General features: G+C 46.2%; 1 protein-coding gene across 1 annotated transcript in view; it reads right to left on the reverse strand.

The window, feature by feature from the left end:
- The window catches only part of LOC139582535 (ryanodine receptor 3-like), a 272990-nt gene that overhangs the window by 32355 nt on the left and 215729 nt on the right, over positions 1 to 24906 (reverse strand). The window contains exons 69-86 of the mRNA XM_071412622.1: positions 24603 to 24733; positions 24227 to 24345; positions 23573 to 23771; positions 23007 to 23101; positions 22484 to 22629; positions 22056 to 22143; positions 21856 to 21948; positions 20273 to 20440; positions 19187 to 19246; positions 18748 to 18885; positions 12988 to 13100; positions 11712 to 11808; positions 2830 to 2942; positions 1962 to 2013; positions 1661 to 1720; positions 1005 to 1104; positions 704 to 783; positions 89 to 165 (exon numbers count right to left, since the gene is read on the reverse strand). Coding sequence (XP_071268723.1) covers positions 89 to 165; positions 704 to 783; positions 1005 to 1104; positions 1661 to 1720; positions 1962 to 2013; positions 2830 to 2942; positions 11712 to 11808; positions 12988 to 13100; positions 18748 to 18885; positions 19187 to 19246; positions 20273 to 20440; positions 21856 to 21948; positions 22056 to 22143; positions 22484 to 22629; positions 23007 to 23101; positions 23573 to 23771; positions 24227 to 24345; positions 24603 to 24733 — 1929 coding nt within the window. The remainder of the gene's footprint in view (positions 1 to 88; positions 166 to 703; positions 784 to 1004; positions 1105 to 1660; positions 1721 to 1961; positions 2014 to 2829; positions 2943 to 11711; positions 11809 to 12987; positions 13101 to 18747; positions 18886 to 19186; positions 19247 to 20272; positions 20441 to 21855; positions 21949 to 22055; positions 22144 to 22483; positions 22630 to 23006; positions 23102 to 23572; positions 23772 to 24226; positions 24346 to 24602; positions 24734 to 24906) is intronic.

Here is a 24906-nt window from a genome sequence, read left to right on the forward strand (position 1 = left end):
TAATTGATCAAAAGTCTATTATCATTCCCAGGCAGTTCCCAGACGAGATCTGTCCTCTGGATTGCTTGGGTAGCGTAGTCACGGTTACCTGCAGGACTGCATGAGGCCTGACAAACTCTTGAAAAAGCCTGCATCTCTTTTCTCTTTCAGATAATCCAGCATTTTCTGCAAAACAATGGAAAGTAAAACTAGCATGTTTTCATGCACAGAAACTCTTGGTAAGACGTGATGATTGAACACATCTCTGGTAATGATGTGTAACATACACAGTAATACATCTCTGGTAATGATGTGTAACATACACAGTAATACATCTCTGGTAATGATGTGTAACATACACAGTAATACATCTCTGGTAATGATGTGTAACATACACAGTAATACATCTCTGGTAATGATGTGTAACATACACAGTAATACATCTCTGGTAATGATGTGTAACATACACAGTAATACATCTCTGGTAATGATGTGTAACATACACAGTAATACATCTCTGGTAATGATGTGTAACATACACAGTAATACATCTCTGGTAATGATGTGTAACATACACAGTAATACATCTCTGGTAATGATGTGTACCATACACAGTAATACATCTCTGGTAATGATGTGTAACATACACAGTAATACATCTCTGGTAATGATGTGTAACATACACAGTAATACATCTCTGGTAATGAAATGTCGTCTATCTAACCTGCTGGACCAGTACGTTGCCTCCGTTGAGGATGGAGATGCCCAGTTTGAGGGTGCAGGTCACCATGGGACCTAGTCGACCTGGGGGACAAAGAGGAGTAGACTAAGCACCCAAGTTGTTAGCACAGTGCTAACCACAGATAGATGGCTAGAACGAGACTTTGATTATGGTTTGCAAGATCATTCCACTGCATGTATATGGGTTCATGAGTTTGGATGACATATTATCTGGGGGTGAACATGCTGTGCAGTACACAAGGCTATGAAGTTACACCTGTACTGTAGATAAAGAACATCCTCACCTTTACTGGCGCTGATCATCTGTAGCACCATCTCAGCAGCCCCGCGGGCGTGGAGCCTGGCCTGCTGGTACAGGATCTTCTGTTTCTCCATCTCCTTCTCCTGTGGGCCCAAAGGGGAATGGCAGATCACATAATGATTATACGCAATAAAAGTAAAACTCTCTACAGCAGTCAGCTGTAGTCGCTGTTCATTATAAACCGGTCGCATAGTTCATTCGTCGATGTCTATAATCCTGAGGGGTTAAAATACATAATCAAACATAATCTTAGAGAGACATTCACACATTTCACAGGAAAGTGACAACGTCAATGGTCTTACAGCTGCTGAATACAAAAGGACAAAGCTGATGTATAAAAGATACACTAGTGAAAAGTTGAATGGAACACGGCTGTCACAGTGACGATGACATTTCATCCATTGGCCGGTCTTTGTCAGCTGACACCGTAGACATGGGAAGTTATCAGTTGTAGCCAGTGCTGTTGATTAAAATCCTGTCTCATCTCGGTCTCATCATCCACAAGTCAGATATTTATCCAGGCTAAATGCACAGACTGGGTTCAGACTGGATTCAGACTGTGTTCAGACAGATTTGATTAAAACGTATCTAAGGCTTTAAGCCTGGGGGTTAGTGATACAAGGACAGACAGGTTGAAACCTCAAATGACTTCTCTTTCCCCTCTTCCTCTTCTTCCTCCTCTTCATCCTCTGCACAACTCTGAGGAGATAGAGGAGGAACATGTTAGAGCTTAGACTGTGCATTAACTGATTATGAACACACTACTTCAGTCGGATTATGAAAGTATGTGTTTACTCAGGCAGCCCAGTTCTGATCTTTTGCCACTAATTGAACTTTTGACCAATCAGATCAGATCTTTTGCCCATAGTTGGGCAATAGATCAGAACTGGGCTGCCTGTGTAAACGCAGCCAAAGTGTGCTCAAATTCTCAGTTGCGTACCTTTGCCATCATGTCTGCATACGCAATATATAACGGATCTTCTTCCAAGAAACTGGAGAGAATAACATATTATCCAATCATTATCATGACTTGTATCAGGTTTGTAAAGTAACACAAATAAGTTAAGATCACACAATTCTTATGTATTTAAGTAAGATTTGATAAAACACTTGTTCACTAGGTTGATTGATTAATTGATCGATTGAGTGATTGGTTGATTGACTCACTGTTAAAATAAAAGGTTAAAAAAAAATACATTGGTTGATTGCAGTGATGTAAAGTACTTAAGTAGTACTTAAAGTTTTTTAACTTAAGTAGTTTTTTTGGGTATCTGTACTTTACTAATTATATTTGTAAACTTTTACTTCACTACATTCCTAAAGTAAATGATGTACTTTTTACTCCATACATTTTCCCTGACACCCAAAAGTACTTGCTTCATTTTGAATGCTTAGCAGGACAGAGAAATTGTCCAATTTGCACACTTATCAAGAGAACATCCCTGGTCATCCCTACTGCCACTGATCTGGTGGACTCACTAAACACAAATGCTATGTTTGTAAATGATGTCTGAGTGTTGGAGTGTGACCCTGGCTATCCGTAAATAAAATAAAACAAGAAAATTCTGTAGGAATTTTAAATTATTTCTACTTTTACATTAAATTAGTATATTTAAACAACTACATTTACTTTTGATACTTAAGTATATTTAAAACCAAATACTTTTACTACTTTTACTGTAGTAGTATTTTACTGGGTGAATGTCACTTTTACTTGAGTCATTTTCTATTTAGGTATCTTTACTTTTACACAAGTATTAATATTGGATACTTTTTCCACCACTGGTTGATTGGTCATTCCCTCCTACCTTCTCTCTGTGAGGGCGTTGTGGCTGAAGTGAAGGATAAGCTGATGAAGAGGGTCTGGCTGAATCTCAACCTCCTCCTCTTCCTCCTCCTCCACGATCTTCATTGGGGTTTTCTACACAGACGACCCGCAAGAGACAGGGGTTAGCTCTGTTCCTAACCTGGCCTTTCCACTAGAGACTACACCCTGCTGGGTAAATACAGGGGTTAGCTCTGTTCTGAACCTGACCTTTCCACTAGAGACTACACCCTGCTGGTTAAATACAGGGGTTATCTCTGTTCCTAACCTGGCCTTTCCACTAGAGACTACACCCTGCTGGTTAAATACAGGGGTTAGCTCTGTTCCTAACCTGGCCTTTCCACTAGAGACTACACCCTGCTGGGTAAATACAGGGGTTAGCTCTGTTCCTAACCTGGCCTTTCCACTAGAGACTACACCCTGCTGGTTAAATACAGGGGTTAGCTCTGTTCCTAACCTGGCCTTTCCACTAGAGACTACACCCTGCTGGTTAAATACAGGGGTTAGCTCTGTTCCTAACCTGGCCTTTCCACTAGAGACTACACCCTGCTGGTTAAATACAGGGGTTAGCTCTGTTCCTAACCTGGCCTTTCCACTAGAGACTACACCCTGCTGGTTAAATACAGGGGTTAGCTCTGTTCCTAACTTGGCCTTTCCACTAGAGACTACACCCTGCTGGGTAAATACAGGGGTTAGCTCTGTTCCTAACCTGGCCTTTCCACTAGAGACTACACCCTGCTGGGTAAATACAGGGGTTAGCTCTGTTCCTAACCTGGTCCTTCCACTAGAGACTACACCCTGCTGGTTAAATACAGGGGTTAGCTCTGTTCCTAACCTAGCCTTTCCACTAGAGACTACACCCTGCTGGGTAAATACAGGGGTTAGCTCTGTTCCTAACCTGGACTTTCCACTAGAGACTACACCCTGCTGGGTAAATACAGGGGTTATCTCTGTTCCTAACCTGGCCTTTCCACTAGAGACTACACCCTGCTGGGTAAATACAGGGGTTAGCTCTGTTCTGAACCTGGCCTTTCCACTAGAGACTACACCCTGCTGGTTAAATACAGAGGTTAGCTCTGTTCTGAACCTGGCCTTTCCACTAGAGACTACACCCTGCTGGGTAAATACAGGGGTTAGCTCTGTTCCTAACCTGGCCTTTCCACTAGAGACTACACCCTGCTGGGTAAATACAGGGGTTAGCTCTGTTCCTAACCTGGCCTTTCCACTAGAGACTACACCCTGCTGGGTAAATACAAGGGTTAGCTCTGTTCCGAACCTGGCCTTTCCACTAGAGACTACACCCTGCTGGTTAAATACAGGGGTTAGCTCTGTTCCTAACCTGGCCTTTCCACTAGAGACTACACCCTGCTGGGTAAATACAGGGGTTAGCTCTGTTCCTAACCTGGCCTTTCCACTAGAGACTACACCCTGCTGGTTAAATACAGGGGTTAGCTCTGTTCCTAACCTGGCCTTTCCACTAGAGACTACACCCTGCTGGGTAAATACAGGGGTTAGCTCTGTTCCTAACCTGGCCTTTCCACTAGAGACTACACCCTGCTGGGTAAATACAGGGGTTAGCTCTCTTTCTAACCTGGCCTTTCCACTAGAGACTACACCCTGCTGGTTAAATACAGGGGTTAGCTCTGTTCCTAACCTGGCCTTTCCACTAGAGACTACACCCTGCTGGGTAAATACAGGGGTTATCTCTGTTCCTAACCTCGCCTTTCCACTAGAGACTACACCCTGCTGGTTAAATACAGGGGTTAGCTCTGTTCCTAACCTCGCCTTTCCACTAGAGACTACACCCTGCTGGTTAAATACAGGGGTTAGCTCTGTTCCTAACCTCGCCTTTCCACTAGAGACTACACCCTGCTGGGTAAATACAGGGGTTAGCTCTGTTCCTAACCTCGCCTTTCCACTAGAGACTACACCCTGCTGGGTAAATACAGGGGTTAGCTCTGTTCCTAACCTGGCCTTTCCACTAGAGACTACACCCTGCTGGGTAAATACAGGGGTTATCTCTGTTCCTAACCTGGCCTTTCCACTAGAGACTACACCCTGCTGGGTAAATACAGGGGTTATCTCTGTTCCTAACCTGGCCTTTCCACTAGAGACTACACCCTGCTGGGTAAATACAGGGGTTAGCTCTGTTCCGAACCTGGCCTTTCCACTAGAGACTACACCCTGCTGGTTAAATACAGGGGTTAGCTCTGTTCCTAACCTGGCCTTTCCACTAGAGACTACACCCTGCTGGTTAAATACAGGGGTTAGCTCTGTTCCGAACCTGGCCTTTCCACTAGAGAACACCCTGCTGGTTAAATACAGGGGTTAGCTCTGTTCCTAACCTGGCCTTTCCACTAGAGACTACACCCTGCTGGGTAAATACAGGGGTTAGCTCTGTTCCTAACCTGGCCTTTCCACTAGAGACTACACCCTGCTGGGTAAATACAGGGGTTATCTCTGTTCTGAACCTGGCCTTTCCACTAGAGACTACACCCTGCTGGGTAAATACAGGGGTTAGCTCTGTTCCTGAACCTGGCCTTTCCACTAGAGACTACACCCTGCTGGTTAAATACAGGGGTTAGCTCTGTTCTGAACCTGGCCTTTCCACTAGAGACTACACCCTGCATACAGGGGTTAGCTCTGTTCCTAACCTGGCCTTTCCACTAGAGACTACACCCTGCTGGGTAAATACAGGGGTTAGCTCTGTTCCTAACCTGGCCTTTCCACTAGAGACTACACCCTGCTGGTTAAATACAGGGGTTAGCTCTGTTCTGAACCTGGCCTTTCCACTAGAGACTACACCCTGCTGGTTAAATACAGGGGTTAGCTCTGTTCCTAACCTGGCCTTTCCACTAGAGACTACACCCTGCTGGTTAAATACAGGGGTTAGCTCTGTTCTGAACCTGGCCTTTCCACTAGAGACTACACCCTGCTGGTTAAATACAGGGGTTAGCTCTGTTCCTAACCTGGCCTTTCCACTAGAGACTACACCCTGCTGGTTAAATACAGGGGTTAGCTCTGTTCTGAACCTGGCCATTCCACTAGAGACTACACCCTGCTGGGTAAATACAGGGGTTATCTCTGTTCCTAACCTGGCCTTTCCACTAGAGACTACACCCTGCTGGGTAAATACAGGGGTTATCTCTGTTCCTAACCTGGCCTTTCCACTAGAGACTACACCCTGCTGGGTAAATACAGGGGTTAGCTCTGTTCCGAACCTGGCCTTTCCACTAGAGACTACACCCTGCTGGTTAAATACAGGGGTTAGCTCTGTTCCTAACCTGGCCTTTCCACTAGAGACTACACCCTGCTGGTTAAATACAGGGGTTAGCTCTGTTCCGAACCTGGCCTTTCCACTAGAGAACACCCTGCTGGTTAAATACAGGGGTTAGCTCTGTTCCGAACCTGGCCTTTCCACTAGAGACTACACCCTGCTGGGTAAATACAGGGGTTAGCTCTGTTCCTAACCTGGCCTTTCCACTAGAGACTACACCCTGCTGGGTAAATACAGGGGTTATCTCTGTTCTGAACCTGGCCTTTCCACTAGAGACTACACCCTGCTGGGTAAATACAGGGGTTAGCTCTGTTCTGAACCTGGCCTTTCCACTAGAGACTACACCCTGCTGGTTAAATACAGGGGTTAGCTCTGTTCTGAACCTGGCCTTTCCACTAGAGACTACACCCTGCATACAGGGGTTAGCTCTGTTCCTAACCTGGCCTTTCCACTAGAGACTACACCCTGCTGGGTAAATACAGGGGTTAGCTCTGTTCCTAACCTGGCCTTTCCACTAGAGACTACACCCTGCTGGTTAAATACAGGGGTTAGCTCTGTTCTGAACCTGGCCTTTCCACTAGAGACTACACCCTGCTGGTTAAATACAGGGGTTAGCTCTGTTCCTAACCTGGCCTTTCCACTAGAGACTACACCCTGCTGGTTAAATACAGGGGTTAGCTCTGTTCTGAACCTGGCCTTTCCACTAGAGACTACACCCTGCTGGTTAAATACAGGGGTTAGCTCTGTTCCTAACCTGGCCTTTCCACTAGAGACTACACCCTGCTGGTTAAATACAGGGGTTAGCTCTGTTCTGAACCTGGCCATTCCACTAGAGACTACACCCTGCTGGGTAAATACAGGGGTTAGCTCTGTTCCTAACCTGGCCTTTCCACTAGAGACTACACCCTGCTGGGTAAATACAGGGGTTAGCTCTGTTCCTAACCTGGTCCTTCCACTAGAGACTACACCCTGCTGGGTAAATACAGGGGTTAGCTCTGTTCCTAACCTGGCCTTTCCACTAGAGACTACACCCTGCTGGGTAAATACAGGGGTTAGCTCTGTTCCTAACCTGGCCTTTCCACTAGAGACTACACCCTGCTGGTTAAATACAGGGGTTAGCTCTGTTCCTAACCTGGCCTTTCCACTAGAGACTACACCCTGCTGGGTAAATACAGGGGTTAGCTCTGTTCCTAACCTGGCCTTTCCACTAGAGACTACACCCTGCTGGGTAAATACAGGGGTTAGCTCTGTTCCTAACCTGGCCTTTCCACTAGAGACTACACCCTGCTGGGTAAATACAGGGGTTAGCTCTGTTCCTAACCTGGCCTTTCCACTAGAGACTACACCCTGCTGGTTAAATACAGGGGTTAGCTCTGTTCTGAACCTGGCCTTTCCACTAGAGACTACACCCTGCTGGTTAAATACAGGGGTTAGCTCTGTTCCTAACCTGGCCTTTCCACTAGAGACTACACCCTGCTGGGTAAATACAGGGGTTAGCTCTGTTCCTAACCTGGCCTTTCCACTAGAGACTACACCCTGCTGGTTAAATACAGGGGTTAGCTCTGTTCTGAACCTGGCCTTTCCACTAGAGACTACACCCTGCTGGGTAAATACAGGGGTTAGCTCTGTTCTGAACCTGGCCTTTCCACTAGAGACTACACCCTGCTGGTTAAATACAGGGGTTATCTCTGTTCTGAACCTGGCCTTTCCACTAGAGACTACACCCTGCTGGGTAAATACAGGGGTTAGCTCTGTTCTGAACCTGGCCTTTCCACTAGAGACTACACCCTGCTGGGTAAATACAGGGGTTAGCTCTGTTCTGAACCTGGCCTTTCCACTAGAGACTACACCCTGCTGGGTAAATACAGGGGTTAGCTCTGTTCTGAACCTGGCCTTTCCACTAGAGACTACACCCTGCTGGTTAAATACAGGGGTTAGCTCTGTTCTGAACCTGGCCTTTCCACTAGAGACTACACCCTGCTGGTTAAATACAGGGGTTAGCTCTGTTCTGAACCTGGCCTTTCCACTAGAGACTACACCCTGCTGGTTAAATACAGGGGTTAGCTCTGTTCTGAACCTGGCCTTTCCACTAGAGACTACACCCTGCTGGTTAAATACAGGGGTTAGCTCTGTTCTGAACCTGGCCTTTCCACTAGAGACTACACCCTGCTGGTTAAAGACAGGGGTTAGCTCTGTTCCTAACCTGGCCTTTCCACTAGAGACTACACCCTGCTGGTTAAATACAGGGGTTAGCTCTGTTCCTAACCTGGCCTTTCCACTAGAGACTACACCCTGCTGGGTAAATAAAGGGGTTAGCTCTGTTCCTAACCTGGCCTTTCCACTAGAGACTACACCCTGCTGGGTAAATACAGGGGTTAGCTCTGTTCATAACCTGGCCTTTCCACTAGAGACTACACCCTGCTGGGTAAATACAGGGGTTAGCTCTGTTCTGAACCTGGCCTTTCCACTAGAGACTACACCCTGCTGGTTAAATACAGGGGTTAGCTCTGTTCCTAACCTGGTCCTTTCCACTAGAGACTACACCCTGCTGGTTAAATACAGGGGTTAGCTCTGTTCTTAACCTGGCCTTTCCACTAGAGACTACACCCTGCTGGGTAAATAAAGGGGTTAGCTCTGTTCCTAACCTGGCCTTTCCACTAGAGACTACACCCTGCTGGGTAAATACAGGGGTTAGCTCTGTTCCTAACCTGGTCCTTCCACTAGAGACTACACCCTGCTGGGTAAATACAGGGGTTAGCTCTGTTCTGAACCTGGCCTTTCCACTAGAGACTACACCCTGCTGGTTAAATACAGGGGTTAGCTCTGTTCCTAACCTGGTCCTTTCCACTAGAGACTACACCCTGCTGGTTAAATACAGGGGTTAGCTCTGTTCCTAACCTGGCCTTTCCACTAGAGACTACACCCTGCTGGTTAAATACAGGGGTGATCTCTGTTCTGAACCTGGCCTTTCCACTAGAGACTACACCCTGCTGGGTAAATACAGGGGTTAGCTCTGTTCTGAACCTGGCCTTTCCACTAGAGACTACACCCTGCTGGTTAAATACAGGGGTTCTCTGTTCCTAACCTGGCCTTTCCACTAGAGACTACGCCCTGCTGGTTAAATACAGGGGTTAGCTCTGTTCCTAACCTGGCCTTTCCACTAGAGACTACACCCTGCTGGGTAAATACAGGGGTTAGCTCTGTTCTGAACCTGGCCTTTCCACTAGAGACTACACCCTGCTGGTTAAATACAGGGGTTAGCTCTGTTCCTAACCTGGCCTTTCCACTAGAGACTACACCCTGCTGGTTAAATACAGGGGTTAGCTCTGTTCTGAACCTGGCCTTTCCACTAGAGACTACACCCTCCTGGTTAAATACAGGGGTTAGCTCTGTTCCTAACCTGGCCTTTCCACTAGAGACTACACCCTGCTGGTTAAATACAGGGGTTAGCTCTGTTCCTAACCTGGCCTTTCCACTAGAGACTACACCCTGCTGGTTAAATACAGGGGTTAGCTCTGTTCCTAACCTGGCCTTTCCACTAGAGACTACACCCTGCTGGGTAAATACAGGGGTTAGCTCTGTTCCTAACCTGGTCCTTCCACTAGAGACTACACCCTGCTGGTTAAATACAGGGGTTAGCTCTGTTCCTAACCTGGTCCTTCCACTAGAGACTACACCCTGCTGGGTAAATACAGGGGTTAGCTCTGTTCCTAACCTGGTCCTTCCACTAGAGACTACACCCTGCTGGGTAAATACAGGGGTTAGCTCTGTTCTGAACCTGGCCTTTCCACTAGAGACTACACCCTGCTGGTTAAACCATGTCATTTACTCACCACTCAACATTGATCACATTATTACATTAGTTATTCAGCATAGCTTCAAGCCATTACCTTTTTTGGACGACGTCCAACGTTTCTGAACTCTGAGTCAGAGAGGTTGGCTAATGGGTTGGTTAACACTCCATGCATGATCATGCCCATTGTAGTCACACTGTTTATGGAACAACCCATGTTTATGGAACAACCCATGTTTATGGAACAACCCATGCTTATGGAACAACCCATGCTTATGGAACAACCCATGCTGGCATGCTCAGATGAGGGCTGCAGTGGTGGTAGTGACGCAGGATCAGGATTTTACTGATGATTGTATCCATGAGAAGGACAGGATAGGGACACTGTCAAATGAATGAACCAGACTATTGTTCAGTAGGGCACACCGTAGAAAAACTTTTTGAAAACAAAAACTCTGTTCTAAGTACGGGGAATTCCTCTCCTTTTCACTCAGTTTCAAAATGTTGTCTTCCTACTGAACAAGACCCACCATTGAAAAAGCAGTATCCGTATCTGTGTGTTAGAGATGTCAACGATGAGTATAATGTCAAAATATGTTTGTTACTCACCAAATATGTACTTCCAAGAAATGTCTAAATAAAACTGTACAAGCAATCTAACATATGCCTATTTGGCAGCTGAAATGTATTGAGTTGGTGTAGACTTCCGGACCGTACGGCAGTCATAAGTGATTTACATTGGAGGTGCCGAACAGACATTTTTTCCCCGGTTGCTTTTACATGTAGACCTTTTTTGGAAGCACATTCCGGCCATAACGGGAGTAAATGAAGATAGTTACTCAGCGAAACGTCATATTTGGTGAGTAAACGAACGTATGACATTATAAAGCTTGCGGAGCTGTCTAATGGGAGTTTGAGATTCCTGGGAGTTAAAGAGGAGACCCGTCATACTCATCGTCGACATCTCCATCACACAGATACTGGGCCAGCAGACTACTATGGTCCAACAGATGCTGCACTACTAAATGCAGTGTGTGGACAATGATGATGATGATGATGATGATGAATGACGTGGTGCTACATCGTGGCCTGCTCTTGTACATTCTTTCCCCTTTGTCATGTTTTATGACATTATGCAGTACTGTATAAATGTGTTTATCTTCCTTACAGCTGTACAACTATATACTTACAAGTGAGATCAATGAATTTTCGATACTTGTCACAATACTGTATGAATCCAGACTGAGATGTGCGCGAGCATGCTAGCCGAAGACTTCACGTGATCACTTCAACATCAATCACTACAGACTTACAGTTACAGCAGAGACTGTACAACATCTAGTTGGTGGGGTCGACGTCAGACATCAAACACTTAACACCTAACGAGGGCTTTAGCTGCCCCTCTTACCACAGTAGTAGTAGTAGTGGTGAGATAGCCAATGCCGTAGCCTGTTTTTCTAGCCACGTGCTTTGCTGCAGAGACAGAGCCATTGCTGCCACTGAGTCTCCTGAGGTTGAGCCTGTCATGTCTGTCAAGGCTCTGCCGGTAGCGAGCCACAAAGCTAGAGAGAGCGCGGGGGCCTCGGGAACCTCTGGGGGCCCAAGGCGAGGTCCCCAGACCCAGGCGGACCGGGAAGCGATCCCGATCCCGAAGTTTGGCGGCGGGCATCGTGCTCAATAGGCAGTCGGCGGAGAGGGCTGGTAGGGGTGCGGTGCCAACACAGGGCACAGGGGGCAAGGCTGAGGCTAGGGCTGAGGTGGTGGCAGACACCACCGCAATATGCCCAGTACTTACTGCTAGGTCCTGCACTAGCCTCTCCTCAAAGGAGTACTCCTCTGTCTCTATCCATAGTCTCACATAGCCCAACACGAAGAGATTAATAGAACGATGCCTAGGGAAGGAGGGAGGAGAGGAGGAGAGGAGAGGGAGAAGGGGAGTGGAAGATGGGAGAATGAGATTAAGGTGTGTCCAAGTAGATTTTGGAAGAGGGAGGAGTAAGGAGGGAGAGATGTGAGGGTGTAACAGGAAGGAAGAGCATTCCAGGGTGGTGATTGGTCGATATGGGACCTGGCTCTTCTGACTGGTCATCCTTGATGGCTTAATTAGCATACAGAAACTGGCTGAGGATGTGGTTAAAATTATATCTAAAAACACTGAACACTGTATTCAAATATTTTTTTACTTAATAAATGATACATAAAACTAAAAAAATACATTCATAATGTTACTCAAATAACATGAGACAAAACATTCCATGATTTTAAGACATAATGACAATGATGATCTTTATGTAAACAAGCAAAATGCTTCCTGGATTGCTCATTGATTGAACACTGATTGGTTGTTAGCTGAGGCTGACCAATCAGAATCAACAGTGCAGTAAACTGGAGGTAGGTTGTGGTAGGTGCAGTAGGTAGGTGGTGTTGACTGTTCGGTCAGCCCATAGTCTGGAGGATAAGATGGAGAGGGGAGAGATGAAGCATTCACCTAGCCTGGGTGCCAGTCTGTTTGGCATGACAATTCCACGAGGAGTTGGCAAGAGAACAGCAACAGACTGACACTCAGGCTAGCATTCAGCCTGGACGTCTCACATTACCGTTAGTACGGAGAACAGGTGGTCAAAATTTGATTCAGCGAACGCCTTTTCCAGCCAAACGTACCGATAGCCGTTCAGGAAGTAATTGTTAATTTTGTATCTGAGGAAAAAGGTGTTGTAGGTGGTGTGCAACAGAGAGAAATAACAGAGAGGAAGGACACGGTTAGGGAGGTGGAGAGGGAGATAGAGTGTGGATACACTAGTTACAGCATGCCACCATCTTCACCGAGAGATAACAGAGATACAGGACTGAAACGTCACGTTTGATTTGATGGAGACCAATAGCACCATGTATGACGACTGAGGACTTTTTTTCTGGGGATAGTTGTTGTCACAGTTACAAAGTCTCAAACTCATATTCCCTTTTACGTATCTCATTTAGTTGACAGGAGACAATTTAGGCCTCCAGTTTTTCCATCAGTGTAGCTCTAATTGTCATGAGTAGTATGTACGTGTGCTAGAAGCCGGTCTTACCTGGGGAGGTTGTAGAGCGGTGCCATACGGAAGCAGGCCACCACGGCGCGTTTACGCTGTTTGGACAGCAGCTTCTGGAACACACACTTCTTCATCCTCAGAGGCTGCTCCACCTAGAGGGCAAAACATTACGTCTTACAACATTACGTCTTACAGACATTACGTCTTACAGACCTTACGTCTTACAGACCTTACAGACCTTACGTCTTACAGACCTTACAGACCTTACGTCTTACAGACCTTACGTCTTAAAACCTTACGTCTCAAAACATTACGTCTCAAAACATTACGTCTCAAAACATTACGTCTCAAAACATTACGTCTCAAAACATTACGTCTCAAAACATTACGTCTCACAACATTACGTCTTACAGACCTTACGTCTTAAAACCTTACGTCTTACAGACCTTACGTCTCAAAACATTACGTCTCACAACATTACGTCTCACAACATTACGTCTCAAAACATTACGTCTCAAAACATTACGTCTCAAAACATTACTTCTCAAAACATTACGTCTCAAAACATTACGTCTTACAGACATTACGTCTTACAGACATTTACAGACATTACGTGTTACAGACCTTACAGACCTTACGTCTTACAGACCTTACGTCTTACAGACCTTACGTCTTACAGACCTTACGTCTTACAGACCTTACGTCTTACAGACCTTACAGACCTTACGTCTTAAAACCTTACGTCTCACAACATTACGTCTCACAACATTACGTCTCACAACATTACGTCTCAAAACATTACGTCTCAAAACATTACGTCTCAAAACATTACGTCTCACAACATTACGTCTCACAACATTACGTCTCAAAACATTACGTCTCACAACATTACGTCTCAAAACATTACGTCTCAAAACATTACGTCTCAAAACATTACGTCTTAAAACATTACGTCTCAAAACATTACGTCTCAAAACATTACGTCTCAAAACATTACGTCTCAAAACATTACGTCTCAAAACATTACGTCTCAAAACATTACGTCTCACAACATTACGTCTCACAACATTACGTCTCACAACATTACGTCTTAAAACCTTACGTCTTAAAACATTACGTCTTAAAACATTACGTCTCAAAACATTACGTCTTAAAACATTACGTCTTAAAACATTACGTCTTAAAACATTACGTCTCAAAACATTACGTCTCACAACATTACGTCTCAAAACATTACGTCTTAAAACATTACGTCTTAAAATATTACGTCTTAAAACATTACGTCTCAAAACATTACGTCTCAAAACATTACGTCTCACAACATTACGTCTCAAAACATTACGTCTTAAAACATTACGTCTTAAAATATTACGTCTTAAAACATTACGTCTCAAAACATTACGTCTCACAATATTACGTCTTAAAACCTTACGTCTTAAAACATTACGTCTTAAAACATTACGTCTCAAAACATTACGTCTTAAAACATTACGTCTCAAAACATTACGTCTCACAACATTACGTCTTAAAACATTACGTCTTAAAACATTACGTCTCAAAACATTACGTCTCACAACATTACGTCTCACAACATTACGTCTTAAAACATTACGTCTCAAAACATTACGTCTCACAACATTACGTCTTAAAACCTTACGTCTTAAAACATTACGTCTCAAAACATTACGTCTTAAAACATTACGTCTCAAAACATTACGTCTCACAACATTACGTCTCAAAACATTACGTCTCAAAACATTACGTCTCAAAACATTACGTCTCACAACATTACGTCTTAAAACATTACGTCTTAAAACCTTACGTCTTAAAACATTACGTCTCAAAACATTACGTCTTACAACATTACGTCTTACAGACCTTACGTCTTACAGACATTACGTCTTACAGACATTACGTCTTACAACATTACGTCTTACAACATTACGTCTTACAGACATTACGTCTTACAACATTACGTCTTACAACATTACGTCTTACAACATTACGTCTTACAGACATTACGTCTTACAACATTACGTCTTACAGACCTTACGTCTTACAACATTACGTCTTACAGACCTTACGTCTTACAACATTACGTCTTACAGACATTACGTCTTACAGACATTACGTCTTACAGACCTTACGTCTTACAGACCTTACGTCTTACAGACCTTACGTCTTACAGACATTACGTCTTACAACATTACGTCTTACAGACATTACGTCTTACAGACCTTACGTCTTACAGACCTTACGTCTTACAGACCTTACGTCTTACAACATTTTGTCTTACAGACCTTACGTCTTACAGACATTACGTCTTACAACATTACGTCTTACAGACATTACGTCTTAAAAAATGACATCTTATGGACATTACGTCTTTTGGACATTACGTCTTAAAAAATGACATCTTATGGACATTACGTCTTACAGACATTACGTCTTAAAAAATGACATCTTATGGACATTACGTCTTTTGGACATTACGTCTTAAAAAATGACATCTTATGGACATTACGTCTTTTGGACATTACGTCTTAAAAAATGACATCTTATGGACATTACGTCTTACAACATTACGTCTTAAAAAATGACGTCTCAAAACATTACGTCTCAAAACATTACGTCTCAAAACCTTACGTCTCAAAACCTTACGTCTCAAAACCTTACGTCTCAAAACCTTACGTCTCAAAACCTTACGTCTCAAAACCTTACGTCTCAAAACCTTACGTCTCAAAACCTTACGTCTCAAAACCTTACGTCTCAAAACCTTACGTCTCAAAACCTTACGTCTCAAAACATTACGTCTTACAGAAAGATTTGCTTCTGTGGATGTAAATTCCTCAGACGAAATCTAAGGTAAATTTCGGTGTTCTTCAATGCTTCGTTCCCGGACCACTGTTGTTTTCATCACATTTGGTGTTTGCTCAGAAACAGTGTCACATGTCAACAGCTAGCTGGAGGACACACAACTGTACATTTCATTGAAACATGATGAAGCTCCACAATCTGTCTGCAATCCACACTTTGATTGTTATAAATCCACACTTTGATTGTTATAATTGTATTACTAAATCCTTATTCTGTACTTGGTATTTGATGCTGTGTTTGTAAACAGGGCACCCTTGTAAAAGAGACTGTAACGGCTGTCGTAGTCGTTCTCCTCCTCAGACGAGGAGGAGCATGGATCGGACCAAGATGCGGATTGGTAAGTATTCATATTTTAATGGGAAAACAACAAACACTACAAAATACAACAACCAACAAACGTGACTAACCTGAAACAGTCCTGTGTGGCCCAAACACTGACACAGGAACAAACACCCACAAAACACAGGTGAAACCCAGGCTGCCTAAGTATGATTCTCAATCAGGGACAACGATTGACAGCTGTCTCTGATTGAGAATCATACCAGGCCGAACACAAAATCCCAACATAGAAAATCAAACCTAGACCAACCCACCCAACTCACGCCCTGACCAACTAAAACAAATACAAAACAAAGGAAAACAGGTCAGGAACGTGACAGAACCCCCTCCTTAAGGTGCGAACTCCGGGCGCACCAGCACAAAGTCTAGGGGAGGGTCTGGGTGGGCGTCTGTCCACGGTGGCGGCTCTGGCGCTGGTCGTGGTCCCCACCCCACCATAGTCAACCCCCGCTTCCGTGGCCTCCTCCCAATATCCACCCTCCATGTCAATCCCACTATTCCAAAGAGCAGTAACAGACTGAGGGGTAGCACCGGACTGAGGGGTAGCACCGGACTGAGGGGCAGCACCGGACTGAGGGGCAGCACCGGACTGAGGGGCAGCACCGGACTGAGGGGCAGCACCGGACTGAGGGGCAGCACCGGACTGAGGGGCGGATCCTGGCTGGCGGAAGGCTCTGGCGGATCCTGGCTGGCGGAAGGCTCTGGCGGATCCTGGCTGGCGGAAGGCTCTGGCGGATCCTGGCTGGCGGAAGGCTCTGGCGGATCCTGGCTGGCGGAAGGCTCTGGCGGATCCTGGCTGGCGGAAGGCTCCGGCGGATCCTGGCTGGCGGAAGGCTCCGGCGGATCCTGGCTGGCTGGCAGCTCCTGGCTGGCTGGCAGCTCCTGGCTGGACGGCTCTGGCTGATCCTGGCTGGACGGCTCTGGCTGATCCTGGCTGGACGGCTCTGGCTGATCCTGGCTGGACGCCTCTGGCTGATCCTGGCTGGACGGCTCTGGCTGATCCTGGCTGGACGGCTCTGGCTGATCCTGGCTGGACGGCTCTGGCTGGTCCTGGCTGGACGGCTCTGAAGGCTCGGGAAAGACGGGCAGCGCTGGGAAGGCAGGCAGTTCAGACAGCGCTGGGAAGGCAGGCAGTTCAGACAGCGCTGGGAAGGCAGGCAGTTCAGACAGCGCTGGGAAGGCAGGCAGTTCAGACACAGGCTGCGCTGAGCAGGCAAGCAGCGCAGGCGGCGTTGAGCAGACGGCCGACTCTGACCTGCTGAGGCGCACAGTAGGTCTGGTGCGTGGTGCCGGAACTGGAGGCACTGGGCTGGAGACACGCACCACAGGGAGAGTGCGTGGAGGAGGAACAGGGCTCTGGAAATGCACTGGAAGCCTGGTGCGTGGTGTCGGCACTGATGGTACTGGGCTGGGGTGGGAAGGTGGCGCCGGATATACCGGACCGTGAAGGAGGACACGTGCTCTTGAGCACCGAGCCTCCCCAACCTTACCAGGTTGAATGGTCCCCGTAGCCCTGCCAGTGCGGCGAGGTGGAATAGCCCGCACTGGGCTATGCAGGCGAACCGGGGACACCACCTGTAAGGCTGGTGCCATGTACGCCGTCCCGAGGAGACGTACTGGAGGCCAGATATGTTGGGCCGGCTTCATGGCACCCGGCTCGATGCCCAACCTAGCCCTCCCAGTGCAGCAAGGTGGAATAGCCCGCACTGGGCTAAGCACGCGTACTGGGGACACCGTGCGCTCCACCGCATAACACGGTGTCTGACCAGTACGACGCCCTCTCACTCCACGGTAAGCCCGGGGAGTTGGCTCGGGTATCCAACCCGGCTTCGCCACACTCCCCTTTAGCCCCCCCCCCCCCCCCCCCCAAGAAATGTTTGGGTGAGCCTCTCGGGCTTCCAGCCGCTCTGCCTTGCTTTCGCCTCATAAAACCTCCTCTCCGCTTTCGCTGCCTCCAGCTCCGCTTTGGGGCGGCGACACTCCACTGGCTCTGCCCAGGGTCCTTTACCGTCTAGGATTTCCTCCCAAGTCCATTCCTCTTTTCCCCATTGCTGTTGTTCTTGCCTTCCTTCTCCAATCCGCTTGGTCCTGTTATGGTGGGTGTTTCTGTAACGGCTGTCGTAGTCGTTCTCCTCCTCAGACGAGGAGGAGCATGGATCGGACCAAGATGCGGATTGGTAAGTATTCATATTTTAATGGGAAAACAACAAACACTACAAAATACAACAACCAACAAACGTGACTAACCTGAAACAGTCCTGTGTGGCCCAAACACTGACACAGGAACAAACACCCACAAAACACAGGTGAAACCCAGGCTGCCTAAGTATGATTCTCAATCAGGGACAACGATTGACAGCTGTCTCTGATTGAGAATCATACCAGGCCGAACACAAAATCCCAACATAGAAAATCAAACCTAGACCAACCCACCCAACTCACGCCCTGACCAACTAAAACAAATACAAAACAAAGGAAAACAGGTCAGGAACGTGACAGAGACATACGTCTCATCGGGAAAATCGTGTAATCCCGCAGTAAACAACAGACTTTATAGAATGGAAACTGTTGACTCTAGGGTACCTGCTCCAGGTGGAAGACTGCAGCGGAGATGCTTTGTATTCTGTCCACAGTTTGTTCTGCGTCTGCATGTTCCTCACTCCCCACCACCACCACATCCTTATACAGGTTCATCTGCCACTGCACTGCCAGGTCATCAGACTTTAAAAAAACACACGTTAAGCGTTAGACATGTTATAATTTGTTAAATCAGTTCATAAGAACAACAACATATTATTTTTGTATTTCAGTTGGTGTCACCGATTAAACTACATCTCATTTTATTTTATTTATTTTTTTACAAACGCTGCTGCATCTGAGTGTCCTGGTCTGCTGAATACACGTGAAGGAGTAATGCAGAAGTTACAGACCACACTTTCCTGGGGCACAGAGAAATGACCAGGGGAGATACAAAGTACACACTGTGTGGAATAACAGGTCATTTTACATTTCCCAAGCCTACCTTGTCCTGAAGATGTAGGTTCTCACGCAAGTGATCCTTCACCTCATCGTCTGTGTCTTTCTGTTGGAGGGAAACAGGATGGAGTGAGAAATTACTCTCAGTGAGAGTGTGGGTTAAAAACATTCCAAAATGGCCGGGGATAGGCCTGGATATCTGTGAATACAAACGTAGCGTGATCACACATTAATACGCTGTCAGAGAGATGAGCTCCTAGTCTCCAGGGTTAGAGGGATAATGTAGTATAACTCACCAGACTGTATCTTATCTTGGCCAGTGAGATAAGCTCCTGGTCTCCTGGGTTAGAGGGATAATGTAGTATAACTCCCCAGACTGTATCTTATCTTGACCAGTGAGATGAGCTCCTGGTCTCCTGGGTTAGAGGGATAATGTAGTATAACTCACCAGACTGTATCTTATCTTGGCCAGTGAGATAAGCTCCTGGTCTCCAGGGTTAGAGGGATAATGTAGAATAACTCACCAGACTGTATCTTATCTTGGCCAGTGAGATGAGCTCCTGGTCTCCAGGGTTAGAGGGATAATGTAGTATAACTCACCAGACTGTATCTTATCTTGACCAGTGAGATGAGCTCCTAGTCTCCAGGGTTAGAGGGATAATGTAGTATAACTCACCAGACTGTATCTTATCTTGGCCAGTGAGATCAGCTCCTGGTCTCCTGGGTTAGAGGGATAATGTAGTATAACTCACCAGAGTGTATCTTATCTTGGCCAGTGAGATGAGCTCCTGGTCTCCAGGGTTAGAGGGATAATGTAGTATAACTCACCAGAGTGTATCTTATCTTGGCCAGTGAGATGAGCTCCTGGTCTCCAGGGTTAGAGGGATAATGTAGTATAACTCACCAGAGTGTATCTTATCTTGGCCAGTGAGATGAGCTCCTGGTCTCCAGGGTTAGAGGGATAATGCAGTATAACTCACCAGACTGTATCTTATCTTGGCCAGTGAGATAATCTCCTGGTCTCCAGGGTTAGAGGGATAATGTAGTATAACTCACCAGACTGTATCTTATCTTGGCCAGTGAGATAAGCTCCTAGTCTCCAGGGTTAGAGGGATAATGTAGTTTAACTCACCAGACTGTATCTTATCTTGGCCAGTGAGATGAGCTCCTGGTCTCCTGGGGTGCACATGTTGAGTCCGATGGGCAGCATCTTCTTCAGTGCGGCTACGATCAGAGAGGTCTGGACAGAGTATAACTCTCCACGGCGCTTCTTGTGCTTCCTATCCTGGTCACCACCTGACTGTGGAGAGACAGACATGGAGAGAGAGACAGGGAGAGAGAGACAGGGAGAGAGAGAGAGATACACAGGGAGAGAGAGAGAGAGCGATACACAGGGCGAGAGAGAGAGATACACAGGGAGAGAGAGAGAGACAGGGAGAGAGAGAGAGATACACAGGGAGAGAGAGAGAGAGAGAGACAGACAGGAAGAGAGAGAGACAGACAGGAAGAGAGAGAGACAGGGAGAGAGAGACAGGGAGAGAGAGAGAGATACACAGGGAGAGAGAGAGAGATACACAGGGAGAGAGAGAGAGACAGGGAGAGAGAGAGAGATACACAGGGAGAGAGAGAGAGAGAGACAGACAGGAAGAGGGAGAGACAGGGAGAGAGAGACAGGGAGAGAGAGAGATACACAGGGAGAGAGAGAGAGAGAGATACACAGGGAGAGAGAGAGAGACAGGGAGAGAGAGAGAGATACACAGGGAGAGAGAGAGAGACAGGGAGAGAGAGAGAGATACACAGGGAGAGAGAGAGAGAGAGAGACAGACAGGAAGAGAGAGAGACAGACAGGAAGAGAGAGAGACAGGGAGAGAGAGACAGGGAGAGAGAGAGAGATACACAGGGAGAGAGAGAGAGATACACAGGGAGAGAGAGAGAGACAGGGAGAGAGAGAGAGATACACAGGGAGAGAGAGAGAGAGAGAGACAGACAGGAAGAGAGAGAGACAGACAGGAAGAGAGAGAGAGACAGGGAGAGAGAGACAGACAGGAAGAGAGAGAGAGACAGGGAGAGAGAGACAGACAGGAAGAGAGAGAGAGACAGGGAGAGAGAGACAGACAGGAAGAGAGAGAGAGACAGGGAGAGAGAGACAGACAGGAAGAGAGAGAGAGAGAGAGAGAGAGAGAGAGAGAGAGAGAGAGAGAGAGAGAGAGAGAGAGAGAGAGAGAGAGAGAGAGAGAGAGAGAGAGAGAGAGAGAGAGAGAGAGAGAGAGAGAGAGAGAGAGACAGGGAGAGACAGGGAGAGAGAGAGAGATACACAGGGAGAGCGAGAGAGACAGACAGGAAGAGAGAGAGAGACAGGGAGAGAGAGAGATACACAGGGAGAGAGAGAGAGACAGACAGGGAGAGAGAGAGACAGGGAGAGATACAGGGAGAGAGAGAGACAGACAGGGAGAGAGAGAGAGAGACAGGGAGAGAGAGAGACAGACAGGAAGAGAGAGAATACTCGGTTTTTCAGAAATCCTTGTTGTAAGATTCCTGGAATTGTGAGGGAATAAGCAGGTATATCTGGAAGCTTCCACCAGGATTTCCAGAAAACCACAGGGAGAGAGAGAAAACCACAGGGAGAGAGAGAGAGAGAAAACCACAGGGAGAGCGCTTCTGCGAATGTCTTTCTTTACTCACTACTGACTAAACTAACTCCTGCTCCGTCCTTACCTTGGACATCTTGGTCTTGTGTTCCCCAGTCAAGAAAGACAGGTTGTTGATTTCATTCTGAACCACAAAGTTCTGCTCTTCCCTTTTGAAGTTCTGTCGACGGGTCAGTAAAAGAAGGAAAGAAACAAGAATAATCTTCAAACAGAACTTGAAAATAAACGAACATACTGTATGTAGTATTCTAATGTGAAAAGTCTTACGTGTGATTTGCACCAGAGAATGAAGATCTCAGCCACCATGGTGAAGAGCTGGTTGGACTGAGCATCAGGCCTCTTCAACCATCTGGACCTGGTGGGAGTTTGACAGACAGTTTCATGAGAAGTGGACTAAAGAAGAGGCGAGGCCATAGTAACCATCTGTTGTGTTATGCAGCCTAGATCCCAGGATATGCATTGGGGGAATCTGCAGGTAGCAATCCCAAATAAGAACGATTGGAACCATGTTATCTCACTATGATCTCCTGAAATAAATAAAGGACAAATAAAAATCAAATACATCTAATTCCATACAAGTATAGTACACAGTGTCATTCTAAATGAATTCAGTGAACATTTTGTCAAGGCCTGCAGATTTCCCAGAACCTAAACAACAGATGTGTGTGTTGGAAAGGCTGGCTGGGTAATACTACCTGTTGTTGTCCACGTAGCGGATGAGCATTGGGTAGAAGGCGTACAGGTCTCTACAGAGGACAGCAAACTCATCCAGGACGAGAAGCTCAGCTTCCTGAGTGTCTCCTTTAATGTCAGCCTTCAGAAGCTCCTCCTCTGCCACCACCTGGGGTTATAACATAGTAATAACATAGTTATGACACGTAATAACATAGTTAACACCTTTACAACATTGTAATAATGGAAGCTCAGCTTCCTGAGTGTCTCCTTTAATGTCAGCCTTCAGTAGCTCCTGCTCTATCACCCCCTGGGGTCAGGGAATTACGAAATCACTCAAAGTGGTTTTCCTTAATGGCCGTGCGCTAGCCTTGCTGTACTGCCAAGTCTTGTCATTGTCACGCAGAACAATAACATAGGAGTTGGCAGGTTCGCATTGGGATTCAAGCTAGTTGTGTGATTGATTCTTGTGAATGATTCATAGAAAATTTAAACAAACAAATGGACAGCAGTCCAAAGAATACGTTTCAATTCATCTCATCTCACCTTGACTGTCTTCTTTCTGAGTTTCTCTAGAGTGGGCAGGAAGTGACTCTTCAGTAGGTCCGCTGCAGCCTTACAGATGATTGGCTGGGAGTAGACTGCAATGATACAGACGAAACCAATCAGATTTCATCTCACTGAGGAGTTGTTACACCACACTCCCAAAAAGTTGAATTTAATTTTGATAAAAAGAGTACGGCTGGCAATGCTACGACCACAGCTTGTGTTTATTATTCACCATTCATCACAATGCCCGCCAAACATGACCAACTAGGTTCAAACTCGGGTTTCCTGCATGCAATGAGACTGTATTAGCCACGTTGAGCTAAAGCCTACCCACTGGGCACAGACATCAATTCAACATCTGTTCCACGTTGGTTCAACGTAATCACATCGAAATGACATGGAAACAACGTTGATTCAGTGTGTGCCCAGTGGGTAGGCATTGACTCAGGGAGCTAACGCAAGTCTTCAGGTCTCAGGCAAGGTTCCTCAACACATGAGTGTTGTTCACTAAAACCTCCTCTAAACCACGTTTGCCACGAGGTAATAATAACCCAGTGTCCCACCTGCGATCCTCTTCATCCAGGGAGCGTCGTCGATGCCCAAGTTGTTGTTGAGGATCTTGAGGATGTTCCCCAAGATGATGCTGAGGTGGTGGGAGCACACGGTGGTGCAGCAGGCTGTGTGTGGAGCTGAGTTCTCTGTTCCTCTCTCCCACCAGTAGGACAAGTAGTTACACAACATGGGCAGGATCACCTCAATCACCTGGAGGCAATGGGGATGGGACGGCACCATATTAAGCGCTAACCACAATATTAAGCAATATCACCATTATCAGAATATTAAGCTATATCACGATAAATTGGGATATTAAGTTATACCACGTAATGCCGTCATGCCAGAGATGATGTTAATCAAGGTGTTGCTGTCAATCAAGGCTCTAGCTTTAATGAGTTCCTTTGTGTTGAAACAGAGGGGAGTAGCATCCGGCATCGTGGTGAAAATAAATGGTAGTACATTCTCTGTGCTACCATTTACGATGTCAGACGTAGAAAACTGTGTTCGTTTTAACAAGTAACATCTTTGTTGTTGTAATATCGCAAACGAACACGACCGCTTCCCCGCTGAGGATTCCAGCTTTTAAAATAGGGTTCACTGTCTAAAAAAGCTCTCGTAATATAAACAGATATAGTGATAACAACAGTCCAAGCCCTCCTGACCTGTGGCATCTCTGTGTAGCGTGCTCCAGACTCTGACATGTCGTTGATGTCCTTCAGCAGGCAATCCAGACGAGGCATCTCTGAACACATCTCCTCCACAGAGTCAGGCATACTCAAGACTACACAGAGAACAGCACACAGTTAGCCATACACCGTTAATAAACATAGGGCTGGTTTCCCAGACATTGATGAAGCCTGGTCCTAGACTAAAATGCATGGTATAGGACTAGGCCCTGTGTCCAGGAAAACGGCCCTTACAGTAGAAATAAGGATGTAGGTCAATGCAAGGGTATACAGGTTGTAGTCAAGCATAGATTGCTCCTGATAAATTGGTAGTGTTATGATTCAGTATAGCGACTGCAGAGTAGTGACTTACTGGCCCTCTCTCGCGGTGTCTTGGTGTTGAAGACAGACAGGGAGTTGTGAGCGTTGAGATCAGGCTCCAGGAAAGCTACAGGCATGGCTCCTACCAGGGTGGCCAGACACTCCCCTAGGGCTGGTAGGTGCCTGGAGGGAACACACAGAGACATTAACACACAGAGACTTTAACACACAGAGACATTAAAACACACAGAGACATTAAAACACACAGAGACATTAAAACACACAGAGACATTAATACACACAGAGACATTAATACACACAGAGACATTAATACACACAGAGACATTAACACACAC

The sequence above is a fragment of the Salvelinus alpinus genome, chromosome 8 (assembly GCF_045679555.1).
Source record: "Salvelinus alpinus chromosome 8, SLU_Salpinus.1, whole genome shotgun sequence".
Classification (NCBI taxonomy): Eukaryota; Metazoa; Chordata; class Actinopteri; order Salmoniformes; family Salmonidae; genus Salvelinus; species Salvelinus alpinus.